Consider the following 21,574-nt stretch of genomic DNA (forward strand, 5'->3'; position numbering starts at 1 on the left):
AATGGAATTTTCGATGAGTGGGGGCTGTACATGGATGTTTGCCTTTTAGACGAAGTAACTGTATTTTGATTTTATGAACCAATATCACTTCACTGGCCCGGTGTTATCTTGGAGCCCCCAGATTGTTGCCACTCACGCCGCTTGAAGAACCTGATACGGTGTGCGAGCAGAAAATCCAGCCGCTCTCAAGGGGCAATTTGGGTTCCAAGGGTCTCAGGTCTGCCTTGCACACTTACACAGCTTGCGACACGACAGAACTGCTCATAGTTGGTCATATAAGAGACCGCAACGAATGTGTTTTAGAAATATGATTAAGACCATGCCAGTCCTGTCTTTACTCATAACTCATTACCTAACGTCTTTTGCCTCATGCCTTGACTATTACTCGAAATATCATCTTCCTTTCCATGACAGTCTCTTCCGGTCCACCTGCAAATATATCACACCTCTGAGCACATTCCCAAGATGAGTGACCCGAATTCCTGGAGCAGCGCGATGTCAGCTGCAGATTACGCAGTTCATCATGGCGTCTGGACGAACTGGTCTCGAGGGCGCATCATGGGAGCCACACTTACTCTGTCCCGGAAGGACGGTAATTATCTCCTCTCGTTCACAGCCGTCTTCATCAGCCTCGTATCAACGCGTTTCTGGCGCATTCTTTGCTTCATAGCACACAAGAGATTTTCTACATCAGAACCACGTGACGCCCTGCATCATCAACGACAAGCTATTCTTCGAAACTCGGCGTCAGCACTCGCAAGTCTCTGGACCCTTTCTCAGTTGGTCTGGACGTGGCGCAAGGTAGCCGACCGGCTGCTTTCACGTGCCATGCCGCTCGTTTTCACAGCCGTCTTATGTGCCGCAGCCTTCACCCTGGCCGGAGGCTTCTCATCACAGCTGTCGACAGGAATCGGCAATGAGGTCCTCCTAGATGGGTCCCACTGCGGAATCGTCAGTCCGGTCGTCAATGGTTCTGGGAACCCCGAGCTGACCTACGCTGCCAACTCGCTGTTCAACGCTGCAAATTATGCACAGCAGTGCTATGTGAACACATCCCGGGCCTTTGACTGCACAAAGTTTGTCCAGCCGAGGCTTACTAGCTTCATCGACCGTAATGCACCGTGCCCATTCGACAGCAGTGTCTGCCGCAGCAACGACTCGAATATCTACATGGACACTGGCCACATCGACACCAGCAAGCTTCTCGGCATTAATTCTCCGGCGAGTCAACGCATCCTGTACCGGAGTACACTCCAATGCGCACCATTGAAGACTGGCAATTACTCGCGCAACATTGCCCTTCCCTCGGGGAATTTCACGAGGTACTACTACGGGCCATCAAACGCGTTCCAAGATCAGGACTTTACCTTTGAGGCTCCAGATCTCAAGTCCCAGTATCCCGACATCAGGGACGACCATACCAAAGGGAGAGGGAGAGTCCTTCAAGTGGCGTAAGTCAACCCCCTGTGAATTTTACCCACACCCCACCGCAACCCGAAATAAGTGCCTGTGAGCTGACTATGTTGCTCGAGACAGGGCGATCCGCGCATACCACATACCCGCACCTATCCCAGATACTTCCTCGGACTTCCATCCCATCCCCGAGCTGTCTCGAGACGACGGAGACCTGACGATCGCGTTCCTCGTCGCAAACGGCGTGCGCTACACAGAGAGCACCATCGACCCGTGGTACCGCGGAACGGTGCCGGGCGAGAAATGGCAATTCTTCGGCCCCGAAGAAGAATCCGCTCAGGTGGCCTACAGCGCGGAGGAGGCGGCCTCGCCCCTGGGCTGCCTGCAGCAGTACCAGATCTGCAACGGCGACGCCGGCCACTGCGGGCCGCTGAAGGGCTTCTTTGACTACCAGGCCCAGTCGGCCGGCGTCTTCAACATCTCCGAGGAGGCGGTGATGGAGGGCGGCTTTGTGGAGGACAACCCCCTCGGCCAGCGGTTCCAGTGGTTCACGGCCGTCGTGGCGTACGGGGGCAGCATCTCCGTGTCGGACACGCTGGCGCAGCTCGGGCTGTTCTCGCTGTCCTCCCAGAACGTCATGAGGGAGGGCGTCATGGGGTCGCTGGCGGGGAACCAGTGGCAGCTTGACGTGGAGCGCTGGTGGGCCACGGCCCTCGCGTCCACGCAGGCGGGGCTGGTCGATGTCGCCGTTGGGCCGTCCGAGGGTCTGGAGCCGTACACGATCCGTCCGCCGAGCTCGCACATTCAGAATGCTTTCTGCAACAGTCAGGTAAGCCGATTGTAAGCCATCTATTTGCAGACCATAAGGGTGACTACGTGCTGACCAGGTCCATGGGGACTCAAGAAGATATTGAGCACCAAGTCTACATCTTTCAGCCTGTTTGGGATATACTTCACCTACGTGGTCGGCACCGTCATCATCGCCATCTCGTATCTCCTTGAGCCCATCCAGGACTGCCTGTACCACCGGAAGAAAATCGCGGGCTACTCCCGCCTGGAATGGGCGACGACGGAGAGCTTGCAGCTTCAGCGGGCGGCGTATCAGGGCATCGGCTCCGGGACGTGGACTGGCCACTTTGATGCCATCCCCGTGACTAAGTCTGATGAGATCCTGGGCGACTTGGCTCATACCTACGACCCCTGACCTGGCTCATTCTGTATCATTCAACCAGGGCTGGGTCTTGGGTGCTGCGTCGTCACCAACAACAGATGGATGCTTTGATGGGTAACGAGGGGCGGGAAGCCAATGATCCTAGAATATTCTTTCTTACTATTAGTCTTGGATATATTGTACTCAGTATTTTGTCCGTGGAATTTTGAGCGAGATGCCACTGGCGCTCAAGCTGTAAAAGGGGCATCCCGGAATAACCGTCCTCGGGCGCTAATAATAATCCACACTGGCAGGGGCTTGGCAAGCCGCCTTGTGTCAACGTCGTGCTACCAAAACGTTGTCTCACCGTGATCACACCAACGTCGTCCCTTGGGCGACAAGTAGCATTTGTGCCAGCCTGATTTTATTCACTGGTATCGACGTCCGCAGTCTCCTCTCACTGGCCGTCCGTCCATAGGCTACTAATAACTTGAAGTATCACTCCCGCACACCGCCACGCCCATCCAACTTGGAACAGCCACCCGGCCCTGAGACCCAAGGCATGGCCGCCATAACGAGACTCCTCGGCTCCCTCAAACAGACAAAGCTCATCCGGCCGCCCCGGGGCTCGAGTCCGGCCTCCAAGCGGCCCCCCAGCCCGGGATATGTCTACTCGCTCACCGCCTTCGTCTCCCTGGGCGGGTTCCTGTTCGGCTGGAACCAGGGCGTCATGGGCATGATCGTCGCCGACGAGCGCTGGAACACCCTCATGGGCCACCCGAGCGACTGGGCCGTCGGCCTCGTGGTCAGCATCTACAACCTGTCGTGCGCGGCGGGCGCCCTCTCCGCCGGCGCCGCGGCCGACGCCCTGGGCCGCGAGCGCACCCTCTCCCTCGCGTCCGTGCTGGCCATCGCCGGCGCGCTCGCCCAGGCGGCCAGCTCGACCGTCGCGCAGATGACGGCCGGGCGCTTCGTCACGGGCCTGGGCGTCGGGGCCTTCGCCGCCGGCGTGCCGCTGTACATCTCCGAGATCAGCCCGCCCTCCCTGCGGGGCCGCGTCGTCGGCATCGAGCTGATGATACTGTGCTTTGCCGAGATGGCCGTCTTCTTCGTCGACTACGCCTGCTTCCTCCTCGTGCCGTCGGACGGCTGGTGGCGCCTCCCCGTCGTCCTGCAGGTCCTCCCCGCCGCGCTGCTGGCTGCCGGGTGCTGGCGGTCCTCGTGGGTCCCGCCGAGCCCGCGGTGGCTGGTCGCGCAGGAGCGCTATGACTGTGCGCTCGAGGTGCTCACGCGCCTCCATGGCGAGGAGGCGGCCGCCGTCGAGATGGCCGAGATCAAAGACACGGTCGGCGAGGAGCAGGCCCGCGGGGATGTGGAACGGGCTGGCTGGCTGGATATGTTCCGCGGCCCTGTCCTCCGCGTCACGCTGCTTGGCGTCACGATCCAGTTCCTGCAGCAGGTGACGGGGACCAATGCGATATTCTACTATACCCCGCAGCTCTTCCACAACGGCGGCATCACCGACCCAAATATTGCCAACTTGGCAACAAGCGGTGTTGGCGTTGTGCTGTTCTTGTCCTCGTGGATCCCCATCTTCTACTACGACAGGCTAGGGCGGAAGACGTGGCTGCAGCTGGGCCTCGTCGGCATGTTCACAGCTCTAATCGGCATTGCGGTTCTGCAGAGGCACGCTGAGAGCAACCCTGGTGACCCTCGGAATTATGCTATTATTCTGTTCCCATTCATGTTCTTCACCTTCTTCAATATGTCATGGAGCTCTGGTAGCTGGCTCTACGCTGCCGAGATCTTCCCTATATCTTTAAGAGTGAGTACATGTTGCCCCCAGATTCGTGACTCCAAAAAAAAAAAAAAAAAGAAATGGTGACTATAAGTTGGAGACTTACACCGCCACAGTCGAAAGGGAACGCCCTTTGCACGGCATCGCTCTGGATTGCCAACTTCCTTGTTGCTCAAGTCACACCGCCTATCATGACGGCAATCTCATGGGGTCTCTACTTGATATTGGCCGCCATTAATGTCCTTGCGTTCATATTTGTTCGCTACTGTCTTGTCGAGACCAGAGGCAAAACCCTCGAAGAGATGGCATCGCTGTTTGGCATCGAACAGGAGCGCCCTGGGAAGGCAAGCAGCAGGGCCCCAGAGCGTCGTGGTAGGAAACTTCCATATCTCACCCCCGCGAATCCGCTTCAAATTGCTGACGTAAAGGCAGAATTATTGCGGCACGACCCCGTCGACGATGTGGAAGAAGAGCCGTAGCTTGGTCCTCATATGTCACATATACATCATCAATGATACCTACTCACATTTATGTTGACACAATCTTTTGAACCTCGTCTACGGTGCCCTAACATGGACGGAAGCTTCATACCAGGACGCAGGATCTCCATGGCCAGCGGCCTCACCCGCTCCCGAAGAAATGGAGCTCCGTGAATGACCTTTTGGCGGCGTCAACTGGTGATTCTCACAAGTTCTCTAGACCAAAAGTCTGGTTGTCCTGGTTCTGGTGGTTTTTGGGGTTGTGGACAGTATAATGCAGTGATGAAAGTGGTTGCCTTCTTAATCCGGATACATTCCAAAAAGCATATGCGGTCCCTTCATAAAGTAGAAAATGCTGAATCGCGAAGAATTTATTTTCCGTTTCTTTGGAAAAGAAAGACCCTGATGCTAATAAAGTAAAAGAAAGTCAGAAAGCACACGGCCTGAAAATGTATCTTAAAGATAGCCGTCAATTGAAGTCCTAATCAGTAAATCATCTCCATTGACGCAGGCCCATCCACGTCTATAAGAAATCCAGGCATATATCCAACACCAACTCTCTCGTATACCGTCTTGCCATGGGTACCAGTATTGAATGTTGGCCTAACTAACATGACATAGTGCAGCCTCTCATGTTCTGGTCGAAGTGACTTCCTCATTTTCCCCAAGATGACACACTTCAGGCCTGGAGGCGCTCCTGCGGAGCTGGATGGTGTGTCATAAATGAGCATCGAGTCTTTTCTCTGGACAGTCCCAATGTCAAATCTCCTGGGAATGACACTCAATCCTAGCAAGGTGTTTTTCTCCCCCCACTTGCTGCTGTATCTCGTTCCAGGCTGATAACTAGACCACGGCGACAGAATATCGTGCTCTTCCCAATCTATTCTGTCAAAAGGAAGGTCGAGGTAGTCAATACCGCCCTTATAAGCCATCCACGACCATGAGGGTGGGTGTTGTGCTCGGTGTGGCGTTTGCTGTCGCTCAGTCTCCTGGAAATCCACTCTCTCGAGGCTTGGCTGGTCAGAGCCTCTGCACCACAGCAAGCTGCGTCGCAGTAATCCGTGTTTGCCATCGTCGAGAACGCCGAAAGCCCCGTGGACGTCGAAGCTTTCGATCAGGCGCTTCTCAAGCCCTGAGATCGCGATTGGGCGATCTTGCTGGTGTGAGAGCCCCAAACGAGAGTAGCGCGAGTAGAGATCCTGGTATAGCCGGATCTTCCCTCCTCGTGAAGACTCCATTGCGACTTTGGGGAAAGCCGGGTCGCCAAGGAAGGATGCAAGTGTACTGCGTGGGAAATATGTCAGAAATTCATTGATAAACCGCAATGCTTCGAGGAGTGCAATGATCCTACTTGTTCATCTTCGTCATGGTCTCGCACTGCACACCGGCTCCGCACTCCCAGAATGTTTGCTCAGAAGTGAAGTAGATAGTTCTCCTCGCCAATGCCCTTTCCTGTAACACCCATCCTCGTCGGTTAAGAGGACTTTGCAGAACGTGTTGGTCAAAATTGTCCATGAAGTCTCCGACATGGATTGTCGGCTTGTTATTGGTTTCAAAATGTACGACGTCCCGCCTGCGCCGAGGGTGAAGAAACCCGTCTTGCTGGCTTGTTGCAGAACTCGCTGCAAGAACGCAGTAGGCCTGAGAGAAGATGTTCTCCATTTGTTCTGCCTGCTCGGAGAAATCGCCATCTTGTCCTTGTATTATGCAAATCGAGTCGATCCATAAATATCTGAGTCCGAGGCTCCTGGTAACTATTATGGCGTCCTTGAATGTTGCAGGCAGATCGGAGAAATCAATACCGCGATAGTAGTCGCTTAGGTTCCTCCTGAAGGTGCAGAAATGCGGAGGGTTTCCCCATGGATGTGATAGTGCCAAGTATTCCATGCCCACATTTGGTGATGTTTCATGTAAGCTGATCTTCGGATTGGTCTCAGAACCCACATCAATGAGCCGTTTCGGCAAAGGATAATTCCTGATCTGCTTGCATCCTGGGTGTTGATGATCGCAATCCGTGAGAAGTTGACGAAGAGTGCGAAAATGAGATGAGCTCCCAACGCCTGGCAGCTGCGGTGGTCCTATCTGCAGGTATGGAACTAATGAATTGCCACAAGACTCTGCGCATTCGTTTAGTCAATAATGAGGCTCAAGAGCGCATCAGGCAACCCATACCTGGATCTTGAGATACCGTGAAGACCGGAGGATATCTTTCGTTGACTCTGATGGTGGAGCCCAACCTGTCGAACCGAATTTTGGTGTGAGATTGGAAATTGAACCTCATGCACACTTTCAACCTCATATTACAGAACTCGCAGCCAACAGAGTACTTCTCCAATGATGTTAAATCATCCTCGATTCGAAATGGTTGTGCCCAGACCTCCATAAGTCCGCATGTGTCGCATAGTCTCGATGAAGGAGATGACGTAGGGAAGGTATCCGATACTCCTGAAATGTGAATCAATCCTTCCGCAGCACTGTTACTTACTGCAAATTCCCATATGTCGTTCAGCTGTTAAGAAATCGTTAGATTATGTGAAACAACTCGAAGCGATGTTTCCCAAGGGTGCATTTCACGAGAGTGTTGAGAAAAAGACCTACGGGCTATCATTCGTTAGCGGCTGTATTCAATAGAACAGTCCAGACCTCGCGTGCAACTTACAGGCTATAGAATTTGTGAGTGACTGCGTGTAGTATTCTAGAGTGAAAGAATACTAGTTCTCAAACACGAATCATGTTCGCCAGGGACGGTAACCTACATGCTCAAGTGACAAAGAATGTTAGCATTTGGGTGAGTAATATGGCAAAATGAATCCTAATACTTACAGACTACCGTTTTCTCTAAGTTAGCTGAGTATGAACGATTGAGAGAAGGTTGAAGAATATGGGTGGTCATCTCACATACTAATCCAAGTTAATATCAATTTTGCTTCGGAGAAATCGAATCGAGAAAATGGACGGTTATCTCTATCGCAAGAGGTGAGAAATTCCGACCACTGCAGTTTAAGAGGTGGACAACAAGACCCAACTCTCAGTTTGTGTCTGTAGTTGCTTTGGATGACTAGCAGGGTATACTTACTTCCTGTCTTCTAACAACCGGGACATTCATGCTGAATTGCGATGGAATAATTGTTCCGGATCTCATCGCCTCGATTCGACGAACAAGGTCGTGTCCTCGGACGTTCGTGGACGCGTATGTTTTGTCGCGCTCCGCTCTGTTCAGAATTCGTTGCATGGCATTCTCGAGGTCCGCTGCCTTCGCACGGCAGTCTGAAGGAGCTGGTTGAGAGCTACTGTTCCGTCCAGAAGAACTAGACCGCGTCGTTCGTGGCAATCGAACCACGAGGAGTCTGTACTTGACCAATGACAAGAGATCGCCGAGGGCTGTCTCTCCGGTATGCTGCAAGTCTTTGCCCATGATGTCCATACATCCCACGACGCTGGGATGCACACTCGCAGAACGGCTCGGCGGGTCAGTGTCTTCCATTACCCAGTATACGCTGCTGTTTCCCAGAGCAGAGGTCATGCTCTCGTTGAATCGCACGAGCTCGTCATAGCCGTACATGAGCCACACGAGAAGCTCCAAAAGCACGCAGCCCATAGACCAGATGTCGTACTGCCGGGAACGAGCTATTTCGGGCTCTAATATGACTTCGGGTGGCTCATACAGAGGGGTTCCATGTCGTGTGACTGTGGGTCCACGTTTGCTGGTCTCGGAAAGGTGAAGTTTCGCCAAGCCCAAATCTGCTATTTTGAGCAGCCCGACCTTTGTGCCATCTTTGAATCTGAGTATGTTCTCAGGCTTCAGATCACCATGGCGGTACGACGCATTGTTCAAGTCGTGTGGTCTGTAATTGTGCAGCGCATTGAGAGCACTTGAAAGCCCCGTCAACTGCAGGAGAATTTGCTTGACAAATGTTGCGTCTTGAGGAGGCTGGGGTATTTTTGCATAGAAGTCGCGTAGGCTGCCACCGTCGGCCCACTGGAACATGAAATAAGTCCCTTTACCCTTCCAGGTAATCATGGCCTTCATTTCAATGATGTGCTCGTGTCGAAGTCTATTCACGGCTTTGAGAGCACTCGCTTCTCTCTCCCACAAGGCTTCCGCCTCCGATGTTTGATGCGAGCTATCAGCAGGTAATTTGAGCTCTTTAATCGCTGCAGTGGCCAATTTGCCACTACCATCGAACTGTAGTACATCGAGTCAAGTCAGTGTAGCGCTACTATTAGTAGAAAAACTGTGGGAACGTACCATTTGCATTGGCTCTGTCTGTTGTTCCTCGTGAATTCTCACCTGCCAGACGTTACTGAACGTGCCCTCTCTCCTTTGTTCATCTACCAAACAAAATGGCAGTATTTCCCGATTCCCAATCCGTATGTGAGATCCATTTTGCTCGATCATGGGAACCAGATACCTCCACTGCATGTCTGTGAAATTTTCCATCTTGCTCGGTCCCCATTTCAGCCGAGACTGCGGGAATTTAGTGTCTCCGAGAGTAACCGGAAGATGCTGGTCCGTATAATTTGACTTCCAGAAGACCTTCATTGTACGGTGGAGTGGAGATGAACCGATGTTGATGGCCAAGCTAATCGCGAACAATTTCTTTCCTGAAGTTACAATGAACGTGATGAGATCTTCATCGATTCGTGCTTGACTTGCGTCACGTTCGTCTGAGTCGTCGTCCTTGAGAAACTCACGAATGATCGCGGGTCTGGTCACAAGTTCATCGAGACGCCGTGAAGGCATATACTTCTGTTTCCAGCCATAGGGGAAATGGTTCTGGGTCAGACGTGCCGAAACCTGATCTTCCAATGACAAGGACGTGATGTTTGATGGGGACGACATTGTCCGACTGGCAGTCTCAGCCATATGGCTTCAATGGTCTTCGAAGGACACGTAGATTTGGAATGTGCGAGCCTATTCTGACTCATTTTTTTCCAGCGAGGCTCTGGGTAGGGGACCCCTCATTTAAGTTTGCGACCCTTGATCCAGGCAGGATGAGGCTCTGCGGAAGAAATCCTCGTCCGATATGAGGAGTCCACTCCGATTCGATGATACTCGTCGTTTACAAATAAGATAAAGATCAATGATAGGTGGGCTCGACCGCTGAATGAGCGCAGCGCATTGCAGGCCCGAGATGCGGAGTGCTTGAAGAACTAGGAGGGTCAAGATCTCGTCCTATTTGGCACAAGTCTCGACTTTGCTGCCATACAACCCTCACATCTGCAGTCAGCACACCGTCTCGATCTCGAACTCACCGGCTTCCTTATCTTTCCTTTGCTTTGCGTCCTCGTCTGGTCCCGAGGTCTCTGAAACCGGCCAGATGCGAACCAACCGGCTAAAACCTCACAAGCAGATACAAGCGGTGTCTTTGCTCCCATACTTTGAGGGTTTCATCTCCTGGGACAAGGTTGAATATCCCCTCAGATGTTCAAGGTCCATGGACTTTATTTGTTTCCTCCCCTTTCGTGCTGTCTGGCTCTTGTTCAGAGACCGAATAAATTACATCCTGAGCAGCAATAGGGCGAGTGCCGACTGCTGTCCCACTCCAAGAGTTTGTTCGGGCCTCTTCATCATTGAATATGCACTCGCGGTGTACACAAGGGGCGTACAGAAGCCGGTTGTGACAAAGAGGTGGGCGTGATGTGGGAGGAGGCATGAGCCGCGGGGGTTTGCTCGGTCACCAGCAAAATGGCCGCTTGATTAGGAAGGTATATCTCCTGGAAGAATGCACCTCGCTGTGCACAGGGGGGACTCAGCCGATGCGGTGCACACATTCAAGCAGCCAGCCTAACCGCTCTGGAATGTCATTGGCACTGGTCCCGGAAAAGCCCGCAAAGGCGCAGCATGCGGCCGCAGCCAAACGCCCCTGTCAGCCACCTGCACAGGCGGTCCACAAGGCTTTCACCGGTTGGAATCATGTTGTGTGACGTGGCAATACGGAGGGCACGCGGCATGATTTAATACATTTGTACCCCCCCCCTTTTCTTGACGTGCTACCATGATTCCCCTACCATGTTAAGACTTCGGCATTAAGCAAGCCACAGTCGATGGCACGCGTGGCAGAACGTTTCCTGGCTGCAAGGCTCGCGTAGGAGGAAGTCGATGCCCAAAATCGTGGCATTGCACGACAAGAAGGCAATGCAAGTCTGCCTTGGGCTCAAGCGTCTTTCAATTCTCGATGTTTTGGAATCTGCTGCGTGGCCCGGCCCGACGTGTCTCTGCCAAGTGCAGAAGGAATGAATGATTCGTGGATGACAGGGCACTGTTGTCAGCCTACGGCTGATTGGAATCTGCGCCACACTAATCTGACAGTGGAAAAACTTTATTGAGAGAGCGCTGGCACCGACAAATTCTTTTTTCTTTTCCGAAATTTCTACTTCCGCCACTGCCACTTGTGCAACTCCGTATGTGCCTCACAAGGTAGATTTGATAAGTCAGGATGACTAGGGGCGAAAGTGACATTAGTAAATGCCTTGCCTCCCAGTACGCAGGGATTTATAATAGGGGGACCGAAGCACGCACGTTGTCAGAGTTTTCCTGTGTCCTTCCTTGGGATACCTGTTCCTGCATCTGATATCAACCTTCCATTCCACAGCAGAGCACCTGCAATGGACTCGTACACATCGTCGTATTCCAAGTCTGAAAGACATCTATTCACAAATGGATCCAGCATCAAGTCGGATATTGAGGATAAACATATCGTTGTCCAGCCAGGCTTAATTGGCGGAAATGAGTCCTCTGGAAATGGCCCGCTTTGTACAAGCGGCTCGTCTGGTCTACCGCTATCACGAAGTCGCATCTCAAATGCCGGCAGTCTGCGGTCCTGTGACCATAGCGATGCACACGACAATCCAAGTCTCGAGTGTCCCCCCAGTCCGCCTCTTTCAGTCTATGGAATCAACCAGATACCACTGCAAAACAGACTTCTCAGCATACTCAGAAAGATCCCAGGCCACGAAGAGAAGAAGGGCTTTTTCCCGGAAAATGATCTTATGGCATTGATGTCCGAGGAATACGTGAGGCAAGAGCTGGAGATGTGCTTTGAAGACTGGGCTCCGCACCAGATTGAGGAACTAACAAGTGGAATATGTCACAAAACTTCCAGTGCTCATGGATCCCGAAGCGGTTTCAAAAGAATATTCGCGATCTTGGTCCTTTGTGAGAAATCCAACGATATCGTCCGTTTTATAGAAGAGAATGTTTCAGACGCGGACCTTCCTTTGAATAAGTCAGCTCCACCAGAAGAGCTGCCAAACTTCTACCACCTTATACGAAAGGGACAAACCAATACTCTCAAAAGCTTCCGGAAGTGGTCCTACACAGCAATCTGGAGGTTCGAAGAGTGGCAGTGGACCACGATAGCTCCATTTTTCCAGCTTGGCTCGCAAAAAGAAGTCAAACACCTTCAACTCCAAGACCAGGAGGCGCTTCCTTTCACCCAAGACAGCCGATTCGTCATCGATAAGCCTGCATATCAGAAGTTGGAGTTTGAGGGTGGTTACAGTAGTGTCTTCAAAGTAGACATACATCCCGACCACCATAATCTTTCCAAATCTAATGTAGGTTACAGAATCGAGTAAAAGTGCGAGGCACGTTTATTGGAGGTAGCAGAGGCTAACGATGTATATTCAGGCTGTTGAACAGAAGTTCGCAGTGAAATGCCTCCGGTCTCGAGACGAGGCTGAGTTCAAGCGGGAAGTCAACACTCTGAGAAAGTTCAGCGGTGACTCCCATCAGCATCTTGTGTCGTTGCTAGCTACATATGAACAATTCGGCAAATTCTACCTCATATTTCCTTGGGCCGAAGCCGACCTTCAGGGTTTCTGGATGAAGCACCCTGCTCCAACATTGGACCACGAAGGGATGGTTTGGTTGGCCGAACAATGCTGCGGAATCGCCAATGGCCTCACAAAGATTCATCACTATGAAACTTGGCGACGCACGAACTCGGAAATTTCTGAGTCAAAATCGGGACGGTTAGACAGCCTTCGAAATCTGCACCGCAATCCCGGCCGCAGCACTTCAATGAACATCGAACCCGGGCAGAAGTCTGTGAATCGGGATACGAACAAGCAACGACACTTTCGAAAGCAACTGTATGGACGTCACGGTGATATCAAGCCCGAGAATATCCTCTGGTTCCGAGACCCAGAAAAGTCCGGCGACCGAGGAGTCTTGAGGATATCAGACTTCGGATTGACGGAATTCAGTACTCGTCATAGCCTGTGTTACAAACGAAACAACCAAGTAGCACACTCGCTCTCATACAGACCCCCAGAGTGTGATCTCGAAGGGGCGTTTGTGGGCCCGTCCTACGATATCTGGACCCTCGGCTGTCTCTACTTAGAACTCATTGCCTGGCAATTGGGCGGCAACAAGCTACTTCAAGATTTCCGTCGCAAGAGAAATATACACGATCCATTGCGACTTCACTCAACAGACACTTTCTTTGAGATCGTGCATTGCATCGATACCAACACGGTGGGAGCCATGGTAAAGCCTGCAGTTCTCGATGTAAGTTTACTTGACGCAGAAAATTGTTTTTCCAGGGGTTTTTATCATTTGCAGTAATTAACTTCAAATAGTTCGTTCTCGATCTACATGCCCTGCCAACGTGTACCGAATACTTCCATGAATTCCTTGATTTCGTTCTGGGCCAAATGCTGGTAGTCAAGTCACCAAATCCAAGTGAAAAGAGACGCATGAGCATTGAGGAAGTTCACAGAAGGCTTTCGGTCTTCCATCAGAAATGCATCGACAGCAAAGACTACACATGCACATTTGCACCCTGGCCGCGAAGGAGAGGGGATAGCAAACTTTTGGAAGAAGCAGTGGAAACTGATGTTGCAGAACAGCCCCAGCAGATGCTTCGCTGGCGAAGGCTAAGAAGATACAGCGGGAAAACGCTGAGCAGAGAGAGTACGGGGCTTCAATAAGTTGTCGCGCCTGAAGTGGGATACATCAATTGAGACCTGCTCAGAACAAGCGAGGTAGATGTGAGCAAGTCTTTTCCAAGTGCCCAGGTGTGCTCGCAGACGGTGTCTTTTCCTTTGTGTGTATTTTATCGGTTGCATTAATTTGTATGTATACGGCGATAGTATAGATGCGCGGGAGTACTCGGTGCGACTATAGGGTCCTCCTTGGTCATTCTTATCATCTGATTTCGCTTCTATTCTGCATACGCCCGAAGACACACTTCCTACTCACTTGACCCCAGCCTTTCCCGCGCCGGACACTTTGAGGGGACTATGACTAGTCCCAGAAAGAGCCATTGTCGCATCAATACCAGTCATTACTTTTTTCGTAATCATATACAGATAAAACCTGGATATGGAGATACTGTAGATGTGTAACCTCCGTTATTATGCCAGTTGCCTTATTAGGTGCCAGTGAAGTGGGTGGCACTGGCTGTGGATCTACTCCATCTTCAGCAATAAAATAGTTTATTTCAACGAGTATGAAACTTTGCAAAGTACTCCACCGAACAACACTAATAACTGGGACTCGGCAACTACCGAGCTTTCGAATCCCGCCCGGGCGTCACTTGGTAACAGGTCGAGAAAGGACCGAGGCACTACCTAGGTACATATCAACGTATTCCGAATCGTACGCCGAATCCATGGTATCACACGGGAGAGGATTGACAACTTTTCGTTGTTGGAGATCTATATTTCTAGCCAATACATACGCACGCTCGAGTGATCATACAAAAATGAAAGAAATCTATTTACAGGAACCACCGGAACTCGGGCACACTAGGCCCGTCCCTCAGCTTGGACGTAGGGACATCTCGGGCGTCCGTCTTGACGCCAGCCTTCCTGTTGCGCCTTGCATTGTCCCAGATCATGTAAGCGCCCGTCAACGCCGCAATGAAAGCACCAGTCGCGCCAAAGACGGCTGTCGTGATCAGAGCGGTCTCGTACTTGGGAGCCTCCTTCTTGATGAAGATGTTGCTGCTCACGAGACCCATCAGGTTCGCCAGCGGCACACCGACGGATGTCATCGTAATACGCTTGTTCTCGTCCGCGATGTTGTTACTGTGGATTGGGTTAGCAAATATTGCTCCGAGTCTTAATCTGGAACAGGTTGGATGAATAGCTTACTTGTACCATGTGCTCAGAATAACCGAGGGAGCACTAGTGCCCCAGCACATCATGAAAGTCGCGAAATAAGCCACGTGGATCTGAGCAGTGACGTCCTCGATGCTAGCGAAGATGATGAACCCGCAGAAGGTGAACAGGAACCCCAGCACGATGAACGGAAATCGAATGCGCAGGAAGTCAGAGCTGAAGGCGAGGATCAGCAGCATGACGGCGCCGGTGACGTTGGGTGCGACGGTGTACAGGTTCGTCTTGACGGTGGAGTACTTGAGGGCGCTGACGATTTGCGGCAGGAAGAGCGAGACAGACTGCAGTGGGACGCCGAGGCAGACCTCGATGGCGAGGAAGGCATAGGTGGACGGGTAGCGGAAGATCTTGAGGGCCTCGCGCAGCTTGAACTTCTCGGACACGACCGAGGACGAGTCGACCTGCATGCGGTAGAGGGCGAGGTCCTTCTCCTCGGCGCTGAGGAACTTGGCCTCGGCGGCTGACCTAGGAAGGTAGAGGTAGGCGAAGATGCTGAAGAGCACGCTGGCGCTGCCCTCGATGATGAACAGGTAGCGCCAGCTCTCGAGGCGGTGCGACTTGATCTGGAAGACACCGAAGGACAGCAGGCCAGCGAAGGCGCTGGCAATGTTGGAGGCGGCGTAAAACAGGGCCAGGCGGCGGGCGAGCTCGCCACGACGGTAGAAGGTCGTCAGATAGTAGATGACGAGAGGGAAGAAGGCGCTCTCCGCCATTCCCAGGAACCAGCGCAGGGCAAAGACGCCGCTGAAGTTCTTGGCCGCGCTCACCAGGAGGGTCATGGTGCCGAAGCAGAACATGAGGATCGGGAGGACGAGGCTGGGGCCGAATTTCTTGCCCAGCATGGCGATCGGGGGCGCGAAGATGACGTAGGGCACGAAGAAGATCGAGACGATTATGTTGTACTGGTTGGACTTGAAGCCCAGGTCGTCTGACATTCCTGCCGTCTGAGCATTCCCCAAATTTCCCTTATCCAGCGCGTTGAAGAGGTCTGTTTCGAGTCTTAGCAACTGGCTAGCCAGCCCTAACACCAAATGATGGTGTGCTTGGCCCTTTACTCACACATGACAGCCAAGATTGGGAGGATGCGAAAGTCGAATTTGCGGGTGAGCTTGACTTCGGCGGCGTGGTCCAAGACTCTTGCCGTCTCGGCAATGACTGCCGTCTCACCGGTGGAGCTCTCGACGTCGATATCCTTCCTGGGGATGGTGGACTCCTCCATGCTGGGGTTCTTGACTGGATCTGCCGCCATATTGGATGTCTGTGTCGGCACGTCGCTTGCGTAACGGTGATTATGCAGCAACACTGGCAGTCGGGCTTGTTGAGGTATGACAACTTCAACTCCAACAAGAAGCACGAGCCAGAAAAAAAACAAACCGCAGGGACGACTGTTTCGATGCGGGGGTTGAGATCTACAATATAAGCAGCAACCTTGAAAGTCCCGTGCTACCCCCAACCTCCAATCATTTGTACAACTTTATCGATCAATGCCCTGTCAGCCTGTTACCCATTAATGGCTAATGTGAATTGGAGAACCCCAGATAAGATCCCGGGGATCTGGTACAAACACGAGAGCATGCACGCGTGTGCGGCGGGATGGCAGGATGGATGTGCCTTATCCGTATCTTCGGGACTTTGTTGCATCATGGCATCGCGTCAGATAATGTTACTTCCCAAGGGTTGGCTGCTAAATATTGACCCAGACAGGCGCGACAGGGCAATTCAATCCAGGAAGCACCTGGGCAGGGCAGGCCAAGCTCTAGGTTCCCGGAAATGCACGATCAACTAGCAAATACAGTTGCAGCTTAAAAGACGACGGGCCACTGAGGCTGCAGGACGTTATCTTTTCCCGACGGCCCCTGAGCTGTCAAACCTTCCGGTAATCACCGATGAGCGGACTGGGCCGGGTTGTGGCCTCTAAAGTGCCGTGCTAAGCTCAACGCGAGGCTGTTGCTGGTCCCTGAAAACTAGCCGCACGAGGCCAATGGCGAATACTCTTGGATAAAAGCATCTATCGGCATCTAAATTTTAGTGCGTCTTTTTTTTGTGCCTTTATAAATACTACTTCTTTGTCCTCCTATTTGCCTGTTCGTAATGAGAAACATTGTCACCTGTAAGCCAACAGTGAATGCGATTGAGTCCTTACTCGTCTCACACAGCCCGTGCGTTTTATTCTTCGATATTATTCACCTCGATAACGTGGAGCGATAAGATAGACGATGCAGCAAGATTGCCTGACTCGCTCCATCGCCAAGCAGGCCAAGCTCTAAGCAGCCACGGCCTCTCCACTGTAGAAGCGACTCCCGGGCCTCAGGGAATTCAGGAACCGGGGGTGGACATGGCTGCCCACGCCACCGATAACGATGACTTGGACAGTGATTAATTTATTCATCAGCATAGCCTGAGAAACCCTGAGAAATTTACATTTTTAGAACAGCCTACTTCCCCTTTCCGCAGAGCACAGAAACCATGATCGATAAAGTCGGCGAACGCTGACCCGAGAACGGCATCCGAGGGCGACAGCCGCTGCCCGGTACCGGTTCCCCTCGGAGCTGCCCACTAGTTCGCGTGATTTGGTTCCGTGGCCCGGATCTTGGTGTTGAAAACAGATAAGAACTACACTGAGGCTGTGAGGCATACGGGGGAAAACAGATCGGCTGGTCACGCTCACTCAGAACAACCCTAGCTCAAGTGGACCGCGGTGCTGGCTTCGGTAATGGGTCAACGAATTTGATTGCTTCGGCGGCAGTCGGTCAACGTGCCACAGGCACGATGCCACCGCTTGGCGCAAGCCCCTTGCCCCTTGGGATTGACCAAGAGGAGGTGGCAAGCTTGCACCAGGGTGTTGGCGCCAGTAACTGTCCTATCTGCCTATGGATACAGCCACTCGCTCTCCTTTGCCAAAGTGTCGATAGCGGCAAGTCTTTCTGTGTGACAAGGGGAGCCGCACGTGCGACTCTGAATCGATTGGCGAAATGTTGGAAAACTTATGACATCACACCCTATCACGCCGCTATGCCAGCACTCGCATGGGGTGGGCTACAACATCCCCTTTGAAATTGCAATGTCTAGTTTCCCATTGGTTGGACGAGTACTGGCGTGTTGTCCAAATGATGTGGATCCGCAGGTGCTCCTGAACGTTGCAATTTTGGGGGCCAAGTGGCCCAGATGGGAACTTCACTTGAGCAGGTGAGATGGACAACTCGTGGCCTAAAAATGATACAGACATCCAGCAGCAAACCGATAGACAGACAATTGACATCGAAGTCATGCTATTTATCTAGGCCAACTTTTATGTGGAAAAGGCCCACGGCTTGAAACCAGATAGTTGCACTGCGAGAGTGGAGGTTTACCATGGCCTGTCAGAGCAGGGCTCCAGTGAAGGACTGGAGATTACATGTGCAACAGATCAATCATCCCCAGATTCGATCAAAGGCATGGGCGCAACAACTAGATCTCAGCTATATCTGATGTACTCAGCCGTGCGGAAGTTTTGAGATGCACATTAACTTTCCTCCAGTTATCTCGGCTCATGACTGTCAGTGGACTTGTGCGCAGAAGACTATGCCAGTATCCCAGTCTCTGTCACAAGGAAATCTGGAGTCCGCATGAGTGACGCATCAGTAGCGTTGTGGTCATCGAACATAAGTGATTCCAAGCCAGTAAAATAATACGCTCGACATGACAATTTCCTTTTTCTTTGCGTTGGTGTTCTGCGACAAGTGATCTTTTGTGCTGCAACCGGCAGCGCGTGTCTATGCAGGCAGGTTTTAGCAACAACCCAATGGAAAGAGTCTCGGTGACTCCATCAGATCTCACTACAATTCTCTAGCATCACGTCATTTCCCTGCATTCTCTTCAACTTTGAGGACCATTCGCATTGTTGGTGATCCTCTACGAGGCCGGCAGAACTTTTAGTTGACGAGTACCTTGTAATGACATTGACAGGTAGCAGTCTTTCATATGTATAATAAAGTCCCAAATACATGTTTCTTGAATGATGCCCTACTAGTATCGTTTCTATTCACCTTGAGGTCTAAGCCCCAGCAGTTGCATAGATGTTAATTGATGGCAACATCGAAGCCTCGGGAGGAAGTTTACAATTCCCTGCATTTGAAGGTTGCATTTTATTTTATGTGTCGAAAATGTTTCATTAGACACCTCCAAGAACGATGCGTATACGGCTCAAATACTGTCGTATTCCAATCGTCCTATTCAGGTGTGAATCAGCAAATATTAACTAAAGTACATAGAGGTCTCTCCTAGGTGGATGGTTTCGTTTTTAATCCCCATATATATAAAATACATGTAGCGCGTTTATATAGTAGTAAACGCTCAAGACCTAGCGTTTAAAGAAATATAGTGCCAATAACAGTGGAAAGAGAATACAGTACGTCTATGGGCACGTGGCTCAGCCTCGTACCGCACAGACAAGGCTGGAAGGCATTGCTCCCGACGGCGCCAGGCCTCTCCTGAGAGCTCTGCTTCGTCAGCTACCTATAAACCTTTTTGCAATTTCAGTTCAGAGATTCTGTTCCACTCGTATCATGCTATCATCCAGATGACAAAGTACTTAGACCCCTGCAGCAGAGTTGCCCAAAGTCAAGCTCCACTGGGATGGAATTTCGAACGCGAATGTGTGGGAGTAATTTTGAGCACGATTTGAAGTCTGAGTGAGAAGACAGACATCCAGATACAGGTAGTCTATTCAATTACGCCGATCACAGATGCTTAAAACTCCATCTGTCCCAACTCCAGTCCTATCCGCCCTTGTGAGCCGCATTGCAGGTCAGCTTTGGAGCCGACCGATCCATTCTCAGTGGCTTTCCCTAACTTTAATGTTGTTCCAATCTCCTCGTAAAGCCTCTCCCATGGGACTATGCCTCAAAGTGCCAATATGGGAGCCTTGTCTCTCCCGCAAGTGACAATATGCGGGTGACGATGTCGCTCTCTCAACGTTTGAAGCACGGCCTCGGCGCCAGCCTCGCATCAGCCTTGTGGCAGGCTGGAGGTCAAATTATGCTTGCCAGCAATACGTTGAGTTGTAGGCACCTGTGTTGACATGATGGGGCTTGAGGCCGAGTCATGCACTCTTGGCGCCCCAAGCATACGTCTCGTGTCTGGAAGCTCGGCGACAATAAAGACCAATTCGGGCCGCACGCGCTGGCTTGACGGCACATTTTCTGAACCCGCTTGCATTTGATATCATTTTGTGCAAAGCAGGGCACCGCAGGTGCTCGCATCACGCGTCACCCGTGGGATCACCATCCTGGCATTGCACACACACCATGGCCAACTGCCGAAGGTTTAAGCATACCGAAGTCTGGTTGGCTTGGCTTGTGAGTTATCACATATTCCCCACTGATTGCTCGGCAGTTGGTCATAACGGTAACAGGGACATGCATGAGTTGTACGTAGTTCATCTGCTGATTCTGAATTCTCACTTGTTACCCATCTTATCCACAATAATGCTATCATACGCATTCGAGGCGGCTCTCCTATGTTACCTGACGTCGCGCCCGCAGATGCTCCTCCACCGCCCCCACGTGTGATTAATGCCCCGAATGCTTACACCGGCCCGTTCCGGCAGCGAGCCCCTGTACCAAAGCTTGACTTGCACGTTTTCTGAATTATGGGCAGGCCAAAGGCCAACTCGACTCTTCTTCTTCTTCATTAGATCCAGAGCGTGGACCGAGACCTTTACTCGTCCTTGCCGTCGATTCGAATGAGCAAATGCATAAGATATTCACCTGCGACAACCAACTTCCTGTTTCAGTTGCCCCGGTAGCTTGGAGTTAGGCCCCCTCATCGTCATTGTTGTTACCACCCAGAGCGACTGAGCGATTGCGTAATCATGGGTTTTCCTGCTGAATATCCGGTATAATGGTTCATCTATGCCCAGGGGTCTTCGTGACGGAACCAGAAACACGGTCCGTTAGATCAGCCCCGCCCCGCATATGGTTCACCTAGTGAAACTGGTGCGACGCCATGCAAGGCGTGGGCGATGGTCAGTCCAGGACGAGAAGGGGGATCTTGGGTCACATCCTGGCCTATCGGCTACTTTACGGTCGTATTATGGTGTTCTTCCTCGGGATGCCGACCTGAATATCGCATAGTCTAGTCCGGCGTGGCGCCCGAAGACCCGGGTTAGCGTCGGAGCGATCACATACATTCATCCTCGAATAATGATACTAGAAGCGGCACATCTCGAAGAAAACACCTATCGTAGGTGAGGTTTCCGTTTGATCACTCCGGGCCTGTAGCCTAGAAGTGGAATAGAACCCCTATATTGTCGGCAGTTCCCCGAATCCACTCTTCCGAGGCCATCCGCCAGCGCCCAGGGGAAAAGCCCAGCTCCAGATCGCTGCTGACCCTTGACAGGCGGGACGCCGAGGCCGAGGCCAAAACCCACAGGTTCTTCCCCGCCTGCAATCTCAGCACCACGCATTTCATTTTGGGCGCATATCCGGATTTATTCCCCTGGGATCGCCATTCTGGGGCAAATGCCGACATATACCTCGCGTGGTCTATGTGCATCACTAGTCCAGGGGTGCCTGTGGAGCCCATTAGCTCAGAGGGCGTCCGTAGTGCGTCAGAATTTGCTGCCAC

The 21,574-nt window shown here is 52.0% G+C and overlaps 5 protein-coding genes across 5 annotated transcripts; 3 read left to right on the plus strand and 2 right to left on the minus strand.

Annotated features, from left to right (window-relative positions):
* The first annotated feature begins 120 nt into the window (after positions 1–120).
* KVR01_005100 (uncharacterized protein) lies at positions 121–2,737 on the plus strand. The gene is made up of 3 exons (XM_044783853.1): positions 121–1,451; positions 1,537–2,242; positions 2,318–2,737. The coding sequence occupies exons 1-3, from the start codon at positions 466–468 to the stop codon at positions 2,615–2,617; spliced, it is 1,992 nt and encodes a 663-aa protein (XP_044645545.1). The 5' UTR covers positions 121–465; the 3' UTR covers positions 2,618–2,737.
* A 204-nt stretch (positions 2,738–2,941) lies between these two features.
* Positions 2,942–4,979, plus strand: KVR01_005151 (uncharacterized protein). The gene is made up of 3 exons (XM_044790635.1): positions 2,942–4,388; positions 4,478–4,733; positions 4,794–4,979. The coding sequence occupies exons 1-3, from the start codon at positions 3,126–3,128 to the stop codon at positions 4,838–4,840; spliced, it is 1,566 nt and encodes a 521-aa protein (XP_044645596.1). The 5' UTR covers positions 2,942–3,125; the 3' UTR covers positions 4,841–4,979.
* Positions 4,980–7,363: 2,384 nt separating this feature from the next.
* KVR01_004978 (uncharacterized protein) lies at positions 7,364–9,707 on the minus strand (the record flags this gene model as incomplete). The annotated part of the gene is made up of 3 exons (XM_044787995.1): positions 7,364–7,381; positions 8,019–9,026; positions 9,090–9,707. 3 exons carry the CDS (start codon positions 9,705–9,707, stop codon positions 7,364–7,366), a joined length of 1,644 nt encoding a protein of 547 aa, XP_044645423.1.
* Positions 9,708–10,857: 1,150 nt separating this feature from the next.
* On the plus strand, positions 10,858–14,148 carry KVR01_005447 (uncharacterized protein). The gene is made up of 3 exons (XM_044786020.1): positions 10,858–12,400; positions 12,474–13,355; positions 13,427–14,148. Exons 1-3 carry the CDS (start codon positions 11,450–11,452, stop codon positions 13,775–13,777), a joined length of 2,184 nt encoding a protein of 727 aa, XP_044645892.1. The 5' UTR covers positions 10,858–11,449; the 3' UTR covers positions 13,778–14,148.
* Positions 14,149–14,568: 420 nt separating this feature from the next.
* On the minus strand, positions 14,569–16,269 carry KVR01_005459 (uncharacterized protein; the record flags this gene model as incomplete). The annotated part of the gene is made up of 3 exons (XM_044787147.1): positions 16,028–16,269; positions 14,945–15,956; positions 14,569–14,878 (listed from the first exon to the last, which is right to left on the minus strand). Exons 1-3 carry the CDS (start codon positions 16,215–16,217, stop codon positions 14,569–14,571), a joined length of 1,512 nt encoding a protein of 503 aa, XP_044645904.1. The 5' UTR covers positions 16,218–16,269.
* Between the last annotated feature and the right edge of the window lie 5,305 nt (positions 16,270–21,574).

This window comes from Diaporthe batatas (genome assembly GCF_019321695.1).
Source record: "Diaporthe batatas strain CRI 302-4 chromosome Unknown Contig00005, whole genome shotgun sequence".
NCBI classification, from domain to species: Eukaryota; Fungi; Ascomycota; class Sordariomycetes; order Diaporthales; family Diaporthaceae; genus Diaporthe; species Diaporthe batatas.

Excerpts from the sequence above, each read along its gene's own strand:
- KVR01_005100 (XM_044783853.1), top strand. The coding sequence starts at position 466 with ATGAGTGACCCGAATTCCTGGAGCAGCGCGATGTCAGCTGCAGATTAC. Across the intron at positions 1,452-1,536 it reads GGGAGAGTCCTTCAAGTGGC|GGCGATCCGCGCATACCACA; the intron begins GTAAGTCAACCC and ends TGCTCGAGACAG. Across the intron at positions 2,243-2,317 it reads ATGCTTTCTGCAACAGTCAG|AAGATATTGAGCACCAAGTC; the intron begins GTAAGCCGATTG and ends TGGGGACTCAAG.
- KVR01_005447 (XM_044786020.1), top strand. The coding sequence starts at position 11,450 with ATGGACTCGTACACATCGTCGTATTCCAAGTCTGAAAGACATCTATTC. Across the intron at positions 12,401-12,473 it reads ATAATCTTTCCAAATCTAAT|GCTGTTGAACAGAAGTTCGC; the intron begins GTAGGTTACAGA and ends ATGTATATTCAG. Across the intron at positions 13,356-13,426 it reads TAAAGCCTGCAGTTCTCGAT|TTCGTTCTCGATCTACATGC; the intron begins GTAAGTTTACTT and ends AACTTCAAATAG.
- KVR01_005151 (XM_044790635.1), top strand. The coding sequence starts at position 3,126 with ATGGCCGCCATAACGAGACTCCTCGGCTCCCTCAAACAGACAAAGCTC. Across the intron at positions 4,389-4,477 it reads TCTTCCCTATATCTTTAAGA|TCGAAAGGGAACGCCCTTTG; the intron begins GTGAGTACATGT and ends ACACCGCCACAG. Across the intron at positions 4,734-4,793 it reads CAGGGCCCCAGAGCGTCGTG|AATTATTGCGGCACGACCCC; the intron begins GTAGGAAACTTC and ends ACGTAAAGGCAG.